General features: G+C 35.6%; 1 protein-coding gene across 2 annotated transcripts; it reads left to right on the forward strand.

Annotated features, from left to right (window-relative positions):
- Positions 1-8,894: 8,894 nt before the first annotated feature.
- On the forward strand, positions 8,895-9,656 carry LOC129748398 (C-type lectin 37Db-like). Of its 2 annotated transcripts, none has more exons than XM_055743008.1 (2): positions 8,895-9,079; positions 9,168-9,656. In XM_055743008.1, exons 1-2 carry the CDS (start codon positions 9,011-9,013, stop codon positions 9,540-9,542), a joined length of 444 nt encoding a protein of 147 aa, XP_055598983.1. In that variant the 5' UTR covers positions 8,895-9,010; the 3' UTR covers positions 9,543-9,656. The 2 variants fall into 2 exon arrangements, with proteins under 2 accessions (XP_055598983.1, XP_055598982.1); XM_055743007.1 differs by having other exon boundaries at positions 8,895-9,085; positions 9,168-9,646.
- Positions 9,657-16,030: the final 6,374 nt, after the last annotated feature.

The following is a 16,030-nucleotide window of genomic DNA, read 5'->3' on the forward strand; positions in this document are numbered from 1 at the left end:
AGTGAAGGCTATTTCTCTCTCTGTTTCACTCACGAGAAATCGTATACCGGGATTGCGAGCGCGCCCATCGACCATAACCATATTCACCCCCCTATATGGCTTTTCCAAATTTTTCATTTCATTAAATTCAAAACAAAATCAAGAATTCAGAATCTCTGAATTTGAAGCAAATACTAAAATTTGTTACGATTGGCTCGTGTTAATTGAGGCATATGAGGGAAATTAGTGACAATTTAAAAAAAAGTTGTCCCTACATTTTATAAATAGAAATTCCAAATCAACACTATACAACAAACTTTTGTTGAGTAATTTATCAACAAAAGTTATTTGGTATAATTCAGTCAAGGGGATCCTAAGTTACAGCTGCTTGAGTTTGGTGGACCGACTTTTTTCAATATTGAGCCTTTTAAGATAAATTAACTTTTTTGTTGAATAAACACCCCCACGGAGTGGAAAATTTTTAAATTTGGAAAGCAATTCAATTGATTTGGGAAAAACCATGTTCGGACTTAAAAATTTTGAACCAAATGAGACATAGGATTTTGTGTGATTTTTCTCTGGGAACCAAATGAAGGCTATTTAAGCTACCTCATGCTTCAGAAACTGGAGTTATGGCTGTTTTTACCCCAAATTGCCCCTAAATTTTTAAATAGTTAAGAAAAAGCATGTTCGGACTTGAAAATTTTGAGCCAAACTACCAAAGGACGTATCTTGTGCGGTTATTCCGAGGAATCGGTTGAAGGCTATTAAGCTACCGCATGCTTCAGAAACTTGAGTTATGGCTGTTTTAGGGGAATTGAGGGTAAAACAGTCATAACTGTATTTTCCGATTCGTGCGGTGCACAGAGGTAAACATGTGAAAAGCGTGATCGTTGCTTATAAATTTTTTGTTTTACATTTTATATTCTAGGTGTCTTCGGAGATGTTGTAAAATAGAATAAGCTCTATAAGGAAATGTTATAAGTTTTTTTATCAATCCCCCAATAAGTAAGATAACTTTTAAGCCGTAGGTTTAATCTCTTCGCTGTCTTCGACAAACTTATTTAAAATGCAAATTTATGAAACTTTGTCCTGAACATCGAGTTTCTAAAACATTAAACTTTTGAGTTACAGTGTAAAATATAAAAAAAAAACCTTCAAAAAAACTTTTTTTTTTGGAAATTTTAAAATTTTCAAAATATTCTTGTTAAAATAAACAAAATACATACTTTTATTTAAAATTATAAGGCAAAGAAAAAAATAGATGTATCTTGCTTGGATACAAGTGGATAAAACCTTGATGATCAATTTGCATATAGTGCGAGCTGCCGAAAGTTTCCGATTGTTCGTAAAATTGAGGCTGTAATGACACTATTTTTATGCATTTTTTAAAAATAACTCTAAAAACTTACATTTTCACCGTTGAACTCTCATCGGGCGCGGTTCGTTTTTTTGTTTTTTTTTCGTCTCCCGCGTTGGCATTGGAACTAAAAGTGAAAATTGTGATAGCCACCTGATTCCTTAAAAATCGCGAAATGGATATGCAAGGATGAAACCTATTGCTAATAAATATCGATTTCAAGAGATCATAAGGAAAAAAAATAGGAAAAACTACGGAAATTCGATTTTATTCGCGAAGTGCAAATAAAAAGAATTTATCAACGAAAATGTTGTCGATGTGTGTGACTAGAGAAAAAAGCTTCATTTTGATCTGATGAATGTTTGTGAGAAAATGGTAAAAACGAAAGCGGAAAACGAAGAAGTGGTAGAAGTGTGGTAGAAAATAGCTCAATGAAAATTTCCTTTCGAAGTGCTAACAAGTCCGGACATGACTTCCTCAGATTTCGTCCATACGTTCGCGAGTCATGCGTGTGCAAAAGGATTATAGGGGAAGAGGGGGCATAATGCCCACGTTAAGAAGAAAGCCTTGTTTTAGAGTACATTTGAAAAGTTTAACTTTAATTTCCGGTTGTGATTGGAAGTTTGGTTTATTTTTTGTCTAAATCTGATAGTTAGAATAACTGGAAGGTCAAAAAAGGCCACAAATTTAACGAAGTTTGAAGAGTAGGTTAAAAATTGTATTTCAGATTCAGTAGGGGCATAGTGTGCATATTTGTGTACCCAATCGCGCCGTTTAACGTTTAATAAGTGTTTATTGATTCAAGTGCCTTCGAAAGTGTTTACCAGGTAAAAACACTTTTATTCTACTTCACAGATGGAAAAATGTATTGCTACGCGCAGTGCTGCCAGATATACTGAAATTCTTGTGAATAGTTAATTAAATCTATATAAAATTTAAGAATTTTAAATATATTCGTTTATATTCAAGTTATGTTTTCCAATACAACAATATCTTTAAAATTTTTGTGATGAAGCTGCATATAAATTTAAACAAATATGAAACATGCTCTAAGATTCAAAACAACAGGAAAAATAATTTAATAAGGAAATTTTTCATTCTGTGATGATTTTCAAGACCAATGTTCATGATTGTAACAGATGTCAGGTATTTTTTTTTCTTAATGATGCCGTAATTCCTTGCGAAAGTTAAGGCATAAATTGCAAGGAATTTGGCTTGAAAAATATTTTTGGATTTTTGCAGTGATTTATCGCATATTCGATGCTAATGTTTTGTTAAAAAGGTTTCTACTGTTAATTAGAAGGGAATAACGTACAGAATTCTTAAAATAAGTGTATATCAAACTAGATATCGCAGTGGGGCATTTTGCCCACACTGTGCTTTATACCCTCAGTTCCTCTATGGATTTTCGTTGCACGAAAATCAGCGGTTGCTGCGATCTGTTTTTCATAGAAGTTGCTGAAATTTTTGCTGCTTGTGGTGGGTGTTTCGCGAAATTGAAAATAAAAGGAAGGGGGGGAGGCTAGATGGTAGGTGGTAGCTTTTCTACGGGTGGATAACGACGATGTGATTTTTTTGAGTTTATCAAAAAAAAAGTTCAAAGAGCAGGAATTTGAGGTGTTTTAATTTCAAAAATTTGACCTTGGAGCAGAAAGGATAACTCCTGGAGACTAATTATGAATCAGATGCTCTGGGTAGCTTTTGGATTTTGTTTCAGAGTACTGATTAAAAGCGCTTATTAGGTTATGGTAGCGCTTAGCCAGGTTATGGTAGATCTGAATGCATACGGCGCGGGTTGAAAGAGGTAGCCTCAAAGAAAAGCGGAAAATAATAAGTTTTTCAGTATAGAGGGAAGAAAAAGAAAGAAGGGAGAAGAAGATAAACAGGTGATGAACATAAAAAAGTGAATCGAGAAGAAAAGGGGAAGCTTAAAGAAAACGTTGCCTACGAGGTGAATTTGCACGATGGGTGTTATGAATAACTTTGAGAAAAGTTTAAAACATGTTATTGTATTTTGGAAGAAAATGCCATTTGATTAAAAAGATTCTACAGTGCACGAAAAAAAAAGTTAAAATGGTAAAAATTAATTTAGGTCAGGTAATGCAGGAAGTAAAGGGTGATACGGTCAAAATTTGGTCAAGGGAAAACGCGTGTAAATCGGTGAAATCGTTTATTTAAAAAATCAAATTATATTTCTTTTTCAAGTTTAATTAGTATAAAATTCAAGAAAAATATTCAGTTATGCTTCCGCTTTTCCAAATCTGAATTGCCGGGCCTTACGCTTAAAACCTGCCATCAGATTTTGTAAAGCCACCTTGTCCACCTTCTTCGCCGCAGAAAGCCAGTTTGCCTTGAACTGCTACTCGTCCTTAGCAGTTTTTTTAGTCTTCTTTAGGTTCCGCTTGACAATAGCCCAGTATTTCTCAATTGGGCGGAACTCTGGCGTGTTGGGAGGGTTCTTGTCCTTGGGAACCACCTGCACGTTGTTGGCGGCGTACCACTCCATGGCCTTTTTACCGTAATGGCAAGATGCCAAATCCGGCCAAAACAGTACGGAACAATCGTGTTTCTTCAGGAAAGGCAGCAGACGTTTATTCAAACACTCTTTCACGTAAATTTCTTGGTTGACAGTCCCGGAAGCTATGAAAATGTTGCTTTTCAAGCCACAGGTTCAGATGGCTTGCCAAACCAGATATTTTTTCGCGATGTTTGACAGTTTCATGTGCTTGAAAATATCTGCTACCTTTCCCGTTTCCTTTTGCCGTATAAAACTCCTGTCCCAGAAGCTGCTTGGAGTCGGCTTTGACGTAGGTTTCGTCGTCCATTATCACGCAGTCAAAATTCGTCAGCATCGTCGTGTACAGCCTCCGGGATCGCGCTTTGGCCGTCGTATTTTGTTTATCATAGCGATTTGGAGTCACTACCTTCTTGTAAGTCGATAGTCCGGCTCGTTTTTTGGCTCGATGCACGGTTGTAGACGATACACCCAGTTTATTTGCGGCATCTCGGAGAAAGAGGTTAGGGTTTCGCTCGAAACTACCGGCAACTCTTTTTGTCGTCTCAGCGGCTTCCGGTTTTTGATTTCCCCCCGATCCAGACTTCCTGGCTGTCAACAAACGTTTCCCAAACGCTTTAATTACATTTGTAACGGTTGATTTGGCAACTTTTAGCGATTTTTTGCAGCTTCGCGTGCGAGTAGCTCGGATTTTTGCGATGCGCGAGCAAAATTTCGATACGCTGTTCTTCTTTCTTGGACGGCATTTTGACAACTGGTTTTCAGGTTTTTAAAAGGAAAAATTGAAAGAAATGCGTCAAGTTAATATCGACCAAATTTTGACCGTATCACCCTTTACTGCAACGAGTTTTAGGACGTATTGCATAGTTGGGTGATGATTTGAAACAATTTTAAAAATTTGTTTATTTTAAATAAGATGGAAACGATGTTGCAAACGGTCGATCACAGCTTCAGGTAAGCTTCGAGTGTCTCGAGGTAAGATTGGTGAGGAGGTAAGATTATTTTAGTATCAGCTATTTCATTTATTAAATATATTATTTTTGAACGTTCAATCAGTTGCCAGCTAGGCAGGTATATACACGGATGCGGAATACCTGTCGAAGATACATGACATTGAAAATGTTATGAATTTTATACGGTTGCGAAACTGTTTGCGCGTTCTACAAATAAGACATACACCTACACGAAACACATTCATTACATGACAGTTACACGAAGCCATAGTGTCGGGTATGTGGTGATTTGCATTGCATATTGGCCGAACAAATAATATAAAAAAAATGCAATTTAGCGCATACGTTGGCGAAACTGCGGTGAATCCGTGCACCCATGGTGGATTATCTACATACATACATACATACAAATCTCTAAAAACTTACATTTTCCACGCTTACAATGTTCATCAAAAATATCTTTTTGGTTTATTTTTACAACTTTTAATAATGTTTTGAAAATTTTAAAATTTTCAGAAAAAAGTTATGATAAAAAAACTAATTTTTACAGGTTATTTTCATATTTTAAACTGTAACTCATAAGATTAATGTTTGAGAAACTCGACTCGAAATCACACAAGATAAGCCTCATTTGATTCCAAATTTTCAAGTCCGAACATGCCTTTTCTTAACTATTTGAACAAATGCAGAGAAATTAAGGGGGGAAAAGGCATACTTAACTCCATTTACCGAAACGTTCGGTGGCTCAAATAGCCTTCATTAGATTCCTGGAAAAAACACACAAGGTAGACCTAATTTGGTTTAAACATTAAAAGTTCGAACTCACTTTTTGCATAAAAAATGCAAAATATAGGGGAATCGTGGGCAAAGTTAGCAATAACTTCATTTACCGAAGCGTGCGGTGGCCTTCTTTCGATTTCTAGGAAAAATAACACTCAAGATAGGTCTATTTTTGTTCAAAATTTTGCAATCAAAATTAGTTTTTTCTTGATTTTTTGCAAAATACAGGGAAAAAGGGGTTGAAAAGGCTATTTTTCTATTCTTAAGCTCTTGCGGCGCACACAGGTTTATTTCATTCAAAAACCTGGCCATAAGTCTGAATTTAAGAATTGACTATTACGATGATATTATGTTTATTTGCTTCTTGAATACTTTTGACATCAAGTACAGAAAACTGAGACGATTTGGGGTCTTTTTTGAAGTTCTCAAACCCTGGGGTCTAAAACCTTCGTTTTGGTTCAAAACTCATCCATGATTTTTTGCAGGATATTTAAAAAACGTTCACATGAGGAAATTTAAACTTTGAGTGTTTTATGGGAAAATTTAATATATTTTTACTGAAAAATCAACATCAGTTTAGTTTCTTCTGTGGAACCGAGCCTGCTTATGGTTTCGTGCCAGTTTATAAATTCTCTAAAAAAAATTTTCGCTGACCAACTTGGTCGTTGTCGACCAACTTCGTATCTTATTAGTAAAAAAAAAAAAGTTGTTTTTGTTGAATAGGAGCATGTCATTTGGCATCGAAACAAGAAATTTAATTTGATTTTTAAAATAAACGATTTCACCGATTTGGACTACACACACACTAAGTGTAAGATAAATATAGGTACAATAGCACCTCTGAATCATGACTTAACCATACAGGAGATTCAGAGCACAAAGGCTTGTTTTTATAATTTTTTTTTTTTTTTACTGAACAGTTAGAGTCTGGTCAGACAACTATAATGAATTTCTGGGCGTCGTATTTGAAACAAGCGATATTAACACTGCACGAAGCTGTAGCAGTGGATAGGCGTATGATAATGGAATATCAGAGTACGATGTTAGAGGAGCTTTGACTCTTCTTAACCCACAACCATTCTGAATCTAAGGAAACTTGACACATGTGTCAATACAAGATAAATTACATAGATTGGATGGAACAGATATGATTGTTAACATGCGATACAAGTTTTGATCAAATACTTGATTCAATAGGGAGTTTTCAAGCCTTTTGGCAACCTAAACAAACAAATAATAATTTTTTTCCATGAAAACGACATTTGTACGGCTTGAATGATTAACCATGACGGTCTTTTAAAAATTAATTATCTGTTTATGAAATGACATTTACCTCCACAAAAATCTGTTACCAATCCAAAGATAGAAGGGACTGAACTATCAGATATAACTAATGTTATTTAGATCAACAATCAACAATCAGACCGTAAGCGAAGCGTTCATGAAAGAGATTTGCATTTGAACACATGTGAAGAGATTTTAATAAACGGAGTTACTAGGAGAGCAAAGAGATTAGTTAAATGAAAAATCATATACCAAATTGGTAAAATAAGAAAATATGGAAGAATACAGCTTGTGCAAATCCGTGTATTACATACAGTTGCGTTCAAAAAAGAATGAAATCGCATGAAGCTGCGCACCCACTTCCAACTTTGACAAGCTGCCATTTCTCTCTCGGTTTGTATTTTTCCATGAAAATTTCACACAATCTAGCTCAACTATCCAACTAACATTCCACAAAATTTGAAGTCTTTTCAATGACGGGTAACAAAGATACAGCTTTTCCCGTAAAAAAGGGAAATTTGGAATTGCTTCACTAAATTTGCTGTATCTTTAACAATTTTCATCAAAAAATCTTGAAATTTGGCCTAAAGATGTAAAAATGTTTGATCTAATATCAGCCCAAGTTTCGTCAAAATCGATGAAGGTGATCAAAAATGGTGTCGGATTGAAAATGAGGTTCATTATCGTCCAACAGACGATTTCATTCTTTTTTGGACGGATGTTTGTATGGAAAACATTGTAATCCATGTATTCTTGGTTTTTTCTTTCATAAAACCAAAAGTTATCACAAAGAATATTGTAAATTGATAAAAACTTCATTCGTACTTTGTTTTAAAAGAGAAAATGTTTCAACAGGGTTCAAAATAAGAAAACAGAGTTTCAGAAATGACCTGCTAATAATACCGATATAAAAATTTGATCCACAATTAAAGCGAATATTCTATTCGCTCCTTTGTTTCAATACCAGCTCTGTTGGAACAATTTCTATTTCTAAACAAAGCAAGGATGAAGTTCCTATCAATTTACAACATTCTATGTAATAAATGTTGGTTTTGTGGAAAAAAAAACCAAGAATACATAGATTGCAATGTTTTCCGTACAAACATCCGTCCAAAAAAGAATGAAATCGTCTACTAGGCGATAATGAATCTCATCTTCAACCCGGCACCATTTTTGATCACCTTCATCGATTTTGACGAAACTTGGCCTGATATTAGATCAAACATTTTTACATCTTTGGGCCAAATTTCAAGATTTTTCGAAGAAAATTGTCAAAGATACAGCAAATTTAGTGAAGCAATTCCAAATTTCCCCTTTTTACGGGAAAAGCTGTATCTTTGTTACCCGTCATTGAAAAGACTTCAAATTTTGTGGAATGTTAGTTGGATAGTTGAACTAGATTGTGTGAAATTTTCATTATAAAATATAAACCGAGAGAGAAATGGCAGCTTGTCAAAGTTGGAAGTGGATGCGCAGCTTCATGCGATTTCATTCTTTTTTGAACGCAACTGTATGCGCTATTGATATACCCTTCTCGAGAGAAAATAGTCCAAAAGTTCAAAAATACCAGCAAGAATTCTGATTTAGATTTAAAACATTTGCTTCTAATGTTTTGATCTTGAAACATTTCTAAACTCTGCATGCTATAATTGACATTGACCTATTTTCTCCTCCTTCCAAATACAACCTCATTTCTAATAGACAGAAATATGAGATAAACGTTTCTGAAAAGTACTGGATAAGTCGCCTCGTACAACATGGCCCAGTATCCTAATGGCAGTATTCTTTATGCCGCTGCCACACAGCATCGTACATCAAGTAGGTACTTACTAAAGAATAAAAAAAAGTCGACTCGGCTGATACGATTTTTTTTTCGCCTTGTAGACTCGGGTTTTCTATTTGAAAATTAAATTTAACAATCGGTCAACATGGCCCATGACGTGGTTCCTTTAATTTAGAGTGGGAAAGACCCGAACGTGCTGAAACGTTTATTCAAGTTGAGATTCCACCAAAGAATAAGCAAAATAGAAGCGATAATTTTCGAAAGAATTGTTCTTGTTTGGCTTGGAAGCTCAGTTAGAATCGAGCTACAAGAAGGAAGACATCTCACGAAAATAACTGTGCTCATAAAAATTCAAAATGAGAACATTGATTATTTTACTGTCCCTAGTGTGTTGGTCCAGTGCTTTCAATTACAGCCTTCCATCTGTAAAGGTTATTTATATTTTGAAGTTATTATTGTGGTTTCAAATTTTAGTAACTTTGTTTTCGTTTTTTTTTTTTTTGAATAAATCAGGCAAATTGGTTCAGAGCGCAGGAAATCTGTGCCACCCAAGGACAGAGGCTCGTTTCGATTGAATCCCTGTTTAAGCAGAACGAGGTCGTTTCGTTCATGAAACGATCGGGCAAGCTTGTTCCGGATAGCCAATTTTGGATTGGGGCCAGTGATCTAGCTGGATTCGGAGCCTATTCCTGGGTGGATACCGGAGTGGAGATGGACTACGCCAATTGGGCTGAAGACGAACCGAACGCATCGCATAATATGGACACGTGTGTCGAGATGCTGTATCAACAGTCGGAGGCCGAAAATTTCAAATGGAATGATAACAATTGTAAAAACTTGAATTATTTTGTTTGTGAGACTATTCCTTGTCAATGTCCACTAGAGTAAACTATGAATGAAATTATAGAAAAAAAAAACTGTCTGAATTTAACAAATTGTTGTCCATTTGTATATATTGATGTCAATATTGTCATTTATAATATTTTATCTTAAGGTTGCCAGAACTTTTTCAGCACGTACCCGGGCCGGAAAATCCAGGCTGTTTTATCTTAAAACTTGGCAAAATCCGGACATTTGATTCCATAATTTCGACCAAAAATTCGGGCAATGTCCGGGTAAATTTGGTCAAAATCAAGGAAATACTCAACACAAATCATGAAAAACACCTGAAAACAATGTTTTTTTCTTTAACAGGTTTCAAATTGTATATTAGGCTTTCAAAGAATTTCTAAAGATCGTTTTTTGAGAAATTTGCTCAAAAAATTTCGTTTCGGTCAAAATCCGGGCTTTTTCAATGAAATTCGGGCAACCGGGCCGGGCCGAACTTTTGTCAAGTTTTGAATTAAATATCCGGGCATACCCGGATAAAACCGGGCAATCTGGCAACCTTATTTTATCTACTTTCTTCTACTATCTACAGCAAAAGGGACTTTCTCAGTCTACCGTTTAATATGTGCGCGCCATTCTCTAGATTATGCAAAAGCTAGTTTGCGAGGGAATCGAAATTGTAATTGGATTGAAGGGTGTACTCGAAAAACATCAATACATTGTTTAGTTAATCCAGTCTTGAAAAGAAGTCAGTCCTAAAAATATAAAAAACTCAATCACGGATTAACAACTTTATTCTACTGTAAGTCAAAGGATTTTTAAGTTTCAGTTTTTTGAACCTAAAAAATCATCAAAGGGAAGACCAAAGGAAATCGGAAAAATCGAAAATTTGAATTTTTATGCAAATTCGTTAAAAAATGCATAAAACATCTAAATCTAGTATTATATCGAAAAAAAGGGAATCAGCCATTTTTAGGAAAACCAACAAATCCCAGAAAGTCGATTTTTGGCCAATTTTTTTTTTTCGATATAACCCCGATTTCGACGTTTTATGCATTTTAAGTCATCTGACATCAAAATTAAAATTTCAGTTTTTCCGAATTCTTCTGATGATTTTTGAGGGTCAAAATCCGAAACATTGAGCGATTGAGGCACCTTCAAATCAAGTCCGATCTAACAGAAGATTTGCAGTTTTCAAAATTCGATCGTGAATTTTTTTCCATACATCCATTGCCACTCTAATGCTGACGTGATTTCCTTTTGTGGTGACAGTTCGCAGGTCCTGTTTACAAAATTTTACGAACTAAAAATGGGGTGAGGCGAAATTTTTCGTGAATCTGCACGGTTAAGAAATTTACCTTAGTTTAAGGATAGCAAAACACCAAGTCTCATTTTTTGAACTAAATTTAGTGAATTTTTGGTTTCTTGACGGAAATCCGAGAATGTACAGAAAGTTGAAAATTCTTAAAAAGTTCGAAAAGAAGGTTTGTTTATTGAAAAGTTAAAAAATTGTAAATCCTTTAAAAACATATTTCTTCTGAACCAAACCACTTTGCATTGAATATTCTGAAGCAGCACTCCTACTTGATGCTATGCTTCATGCTTGAAACCAAAAAAAAACGTGACCTAAGATGATTCAATACTTCTAGAAACCATAAAAAATCAAATACAGATCCGTTCGATTTAGGCACCCATCGATTCTGGCAATTGTGCCCAACATTAACATTTTGCAGCACCAATAAAATTTAGATAAACAACATGAATGGGTTTTTTCGTTCTTTAATATTGATAAAATATATTAACAATAACAAAAATAATAAAAATTTACATAAATTAGTCAAAAGCAAAAAAAAAGTTCGAATTTTATAAAATTTAAAATTAGAAACAAACAATAGATTAAAACGACTAAAACTGACAAAAAAAGATATAAAATGACTAAAATTTCAAATATGACATAAATATAAAAAAATGAACATAATGAAAATATTTCAAATGTGTCTAAAAAACTATAAAAAATAGTATAAAATGACTGGAAAATGTCAAAAACTGACGAAAAATTACGTCAGTGACAACTACAATGAGCTTTTATTAGTATCCAGTAAAATAAAGTTGAAAAAATACCGTTCGATTTTGGCAACAAGCCCAAACTTGTGATGTGTTTTCAAAATCGAACGGATTTTTTTCAATCTTGTGTTATCGAGATCGAACGGAGTCTTCAGTATAAAGTCTGATGAAAAACAATTCTTATTAACATCTCAAAATTATAAAATCAGAAATTTTCCCACTCGATTGACGTATTTCTTTCAATTTTGCATTTAAAAAACCTGACACCCCTCATTTTGATAGTGTGTGTGTAGAATGTTGCTCCTATTTTGATTTTGGAATTCACTCTTCAGTTGTCAAAATGCCGTCCAAGGAAGAAGAGCAGCGCATCCAAATTTTGCTCGCGCATCGCGAAAATCCGAGCTACTCGCACGCAAAGCTGGCAAAATCGCTAAAAGTTGCCAAATCAACCGTTACAAATGTAATTAAAGTGTTTGGGGAACGTTTGTCGACAGCCAGGAAGTCTGGATCGGTGGGAAATCGAAAACCGGAAGCCGCTGAGACGACAAAGAGAGTTGCCGGTAGTTTCAAGCGAAACCCTAACCTCACTCTCCGAGATGCCGAAAATAAGCTGGGTATATCGTCTACAACCGTGCATCGAGCCAAAAAACATAGTGACTCCAAATCGCGATGATAAACAAAATACGACGGCCAGCGCGATCCCGGAGGCTGTACACGACGATGCTGACGAAGTTTGACTGCGTGGTAATGGACGACGAAACCTACGTCAAAGCCGACTACAAGCAGCTTCCGGTACAGAAGTTTTATACGGCAAAAGGAAGGGGAAAGGTAGCAGATATTTTCAAGCACATGAAACTGTCAAAGTTCGCGAAGAAATATTTGGTTTGGCAAGCCATCTGTACCTGTGGCTTGAAAAGCAGCAATTTCATAGCTTCCGGGACTGTCAACCAAGATATTTACGTGAAAGAGTGTTTGAATGCACGTCTGTTGCCTTTTCTGAGAGAGCTCCGCCCAATTGAGAAATACCGGGCTATTGTCAAGCGGAACCTAAAGAAGACCAAACAAACTGATAAGGACGAGCAGCAGTTCAAGGCAAACTGGCTTTCTGCGGCGAAGAAGGTGGACAAGGTGGCTTTACAAAATCTGATGGCAGGGGTTAAGCGTAAGGCCCGGCAATTCGAATTTGGAAAAGCGGAAGCCTAACTGAATATTTTTCCTTAATTTTATACATAATAATTAAACTTGAAAAAGAAATTTAATTTGATTTTTTAAATAAACGATTTCACCGATTAACACGCGTTTTCCCTTGACCAAATTTTGACTGTATCACCCTTTATTCTCAAAATGCTATTGAAAACTGATTCAGTTAGAGGAAAGTGTTTTCAACTAAAAATTTAAAAATAAATTCATCGATAGTTTTGGTGCCTTACCATAAAAAATTATACGTACAGAATGTGCACTTCCTAAGCCAATCCGTCTTTTTCCACCGGAAGGCCAAATCAAAACAAACAATAAGCAGCAGAAGCCTTCAAAATCTTCGCTTCTTAAATCCATTCGTCTTTTCCACCGGAATGCCAAATAAAAAAAAAACAATCAGCAGTAGCCTTAAAAATCTTTGCTCTCTAAGCCAATCCGTTTTTTTCCACCGGAAGGTCAAATCAAAACCAACAATCAGAAACAGCCTAAAAAAATCTTCGCTTCCAAAGGCAATCCATCTTTTTCCACCGAAAGGCCCATTTATAAAAATATCAGCAGCCTTAAAATCTGCGCTTCCTAAGCCAATCACTATTTCCACCGGAAGAACAAATCAAAACAAAAAAATCAGCAGAAACCTTAAAATTCTGCACTTCCAAGGTCAATCCGTTTTTTTTTAACTGGAAGGCCGAATCAAACAAACAGCCAATCCGTCTTTTCCCACCGAAAGGCCAAATCAAAACAAACAATCAGCAGCAGCCTTAAAAATCTGCGCTTCCTTAGCCAATCCGTCTTTTTCCACCGGGAGGCAAAATCATAACCATAACCAACGATCAGCAGTAGCCTAAAATTCGGCGCTTACTAAGCCAATCCGTCTTTTTCCACCGAAAGGCCAAATCAAAACAAACAATCAGCGGCAGCAGCCTTAAAAAATTATCACTTCTTAAAACAATCCGTCTTTTTCCACCGGAAGGCCAAATCAAAGCAAACAGTCAGGAGCAGCTTTAAAAATCTGCGCTTTCTAAGCTAATACGTCTTTTTCCAACGAAAGGCCAAATCAAAACAAACAATCAGCCTTAAAAATTTGCTCTTTCAAGGGCATTCCGTCTTTTTCCACCGAAAGGCCAAATCAAAGTAAACAATTAGCACCCGCCTTAAAATCTGCGCTCTCTAAACCAATCCGTCTTTTTTCGCCGGAAGGTTAAACCAAAGCAAACAATCAGCAGCAGTCTTAAAAATCTGCGCTTCCAAAGCCAATCCGTCTTTTTCTACCGGAAGGCTAAATCAAAGTAAACAATTAGCACCCGCCTTAAAATCTGCGCTCTCTAAGCCAATCCGTCTTTTTTCGCTGGAAGGTTAAATCAAAGCAAACAATCAGCAGCTGTTTTAAAAATCTGCGCTTCCAACGCCTCCGTCTGTTTCCACCGGAAGGACAAATCAAAAAAAACAATCAGGAGCAGTCTCAATAATCTGCGCTTACTAAGCCAATCTGCCTTTTTTTCACCGGAAGGCCAATTCAAAGCAAAAAATTAGCAGCAGCCTAAAAATCTGCGCTTGCTAAGCCAATACGTCTTTTTCCACCGGATGGTCAAATTAAAACCAACAATCAGCAGCAGCCTTAAAAATCTTCGCTTCCAAAGCCAATCCGTCTTTTTCCACCGAAAGGTCAGTTCAAAGCGAAAAATTAACATAAGCCTAAAACATCTGCGCTTCTAATGTCAATCCGTTCTTTTCCACCGGGAGGCCAAATCAAAACAAACAATCAGCAGCAGCCTTAAAAATCGTCGATTCTTAAGCCAATCCGTCTATTGCCACCGAATGGCCAATTCAAAGCTAACAATCAGCAGCAGCCTTAAAAAATCTGCGCTTTCTAAGCCAATCTGTCTTTCTACCGTAGGCCAAATCAGAAACAAATTTGTCTGCCTTAAAAATGCCTTAAAAATGTGCCCTCTCAGTACTTATTGTACCAACTATGCCATTGTTGTGATACTACAATTATTACTAATCTCAATTCAGAGATTCACTCAAACACGTCTGTCACTCACAAGAATTCATTGATCAATCACTCACTTTGTTTTGCACAACAAACGTTGCCATAGAATTTTTTTTTGTTTAACTTCAGTGTTCCCGAATATAACTATTATTTTATTTTATTTTTATTAAATTGGATTTGTTTTCTGAATATCCTTTTTCCCATCTCTACAAGAAGCTCAATACAAAAACTTCGGTGATTTTTGTTTCTTATTAAGGTTAGCATCGAAAGTGCAACAAATTTAAGCTTTTAAGAAGGTTTAATAATGATAAGAAGGTGGAATAAGAGAGTGATTCTGTATGTCGCCATCATTTTAAAATGCTCCTATACCAAAATAACATTTGAAAAAGAATTTTTTTTTATGTTTATCATTTAAACTTTGAATCTAAGCTCTAATCAACATCTCAAGAGAAAATTGAAAATCTAAAAACAGAGGATTCTGAGGCGAATCTACCCAGCAAGCCTCTAAAACAAAACAAACAGTAAAAACAGATTTGATAAAGTTTGTATATATGGATGAACTGGGTTCATAATATGACAACCCTAACTTTTGTTTAATATCATAAAATTATCAAAGAGAAAGATTTTTATAAAATACCAGCTTTGTCGTTTGCCGCACAGTTTGAGGTTTCGCAATTTAGATAACTTTTATAATAAAATCGTTTTCTCGTCAACTGCAGGAGATTTTAACTTGAAAATAACTCCAATGTATAAAAAAAAGATATCTGCTCAAAGGTATAATATATAGTTTTTATTGATAACTATGTTTGGTAGCATCATTATTCTGCTTAAAAGGCGCGTATAACCTTATTCTCCCCTACCAGTCTAAGATTCCAACTGTTTATTGAAACTCTCTGTTCCCGTCAGAATGTTCCATTACTAACTGAGTAGGCAAATGAATGCTTTGCCCGATGACTACTAGATGGCATTTCAGACAGGCTTAAAGATTAATCGTCGCTTCCGATGTTCATATGTTTTTATTCATGTTCGATGCTAGATTGGCAAAAATGTAAACAAACGATAGTGCACAGATAGAGGCATCGTTCCTGTGTCGGGCTTGGAATATTTTATTAGAAAATTGTTGCTTTCCAAGTTAATTTTGTTTTAATCATTGCTGAATCTTACTAAAATTAGGGAAAAAAGATCTAAAGCTTGGTGTAGGGCTCCTTCCGAGAAGCCTCTCCTTTCAATGTCATCCGTTCAGCCGTTATCAATTCGCGGATGATCGGATTGTTCTCTCGTCCGGAATCTCCCTCGA

This window comes from Uranotaenia lowii, chromosome 2 (assembly GCF_029784155.1).
Source record: "Uranotaenia lowii strain MFRU-FL chromosome 2, ASM2978415v1, whole genome shotgun sequence".
Classification (NCBI taxonomy): domain Eukaryota; kingdom Metazoa; phylum Arthropoda; class Insecta; order Diptera; family Culicidae; genus Uranotaenia; species Uranotaenia lowii.

Coding starts and splice junctions, on each gene's coding strand:
- LOC129748398 (XM_055743007.1), top strand. CDS start 9,011: ATGAGAACATTGATTATTTTACTGTCCCTAGTGTGTTGGTCCAGTGCT. Junction 9,086..9,167: donor ACAGCCTTCCATCTGTAAAG/GTTATTTATATT, acceptor TGAATAAATCAG/GCAAATTGGTTCAGAGCGCA.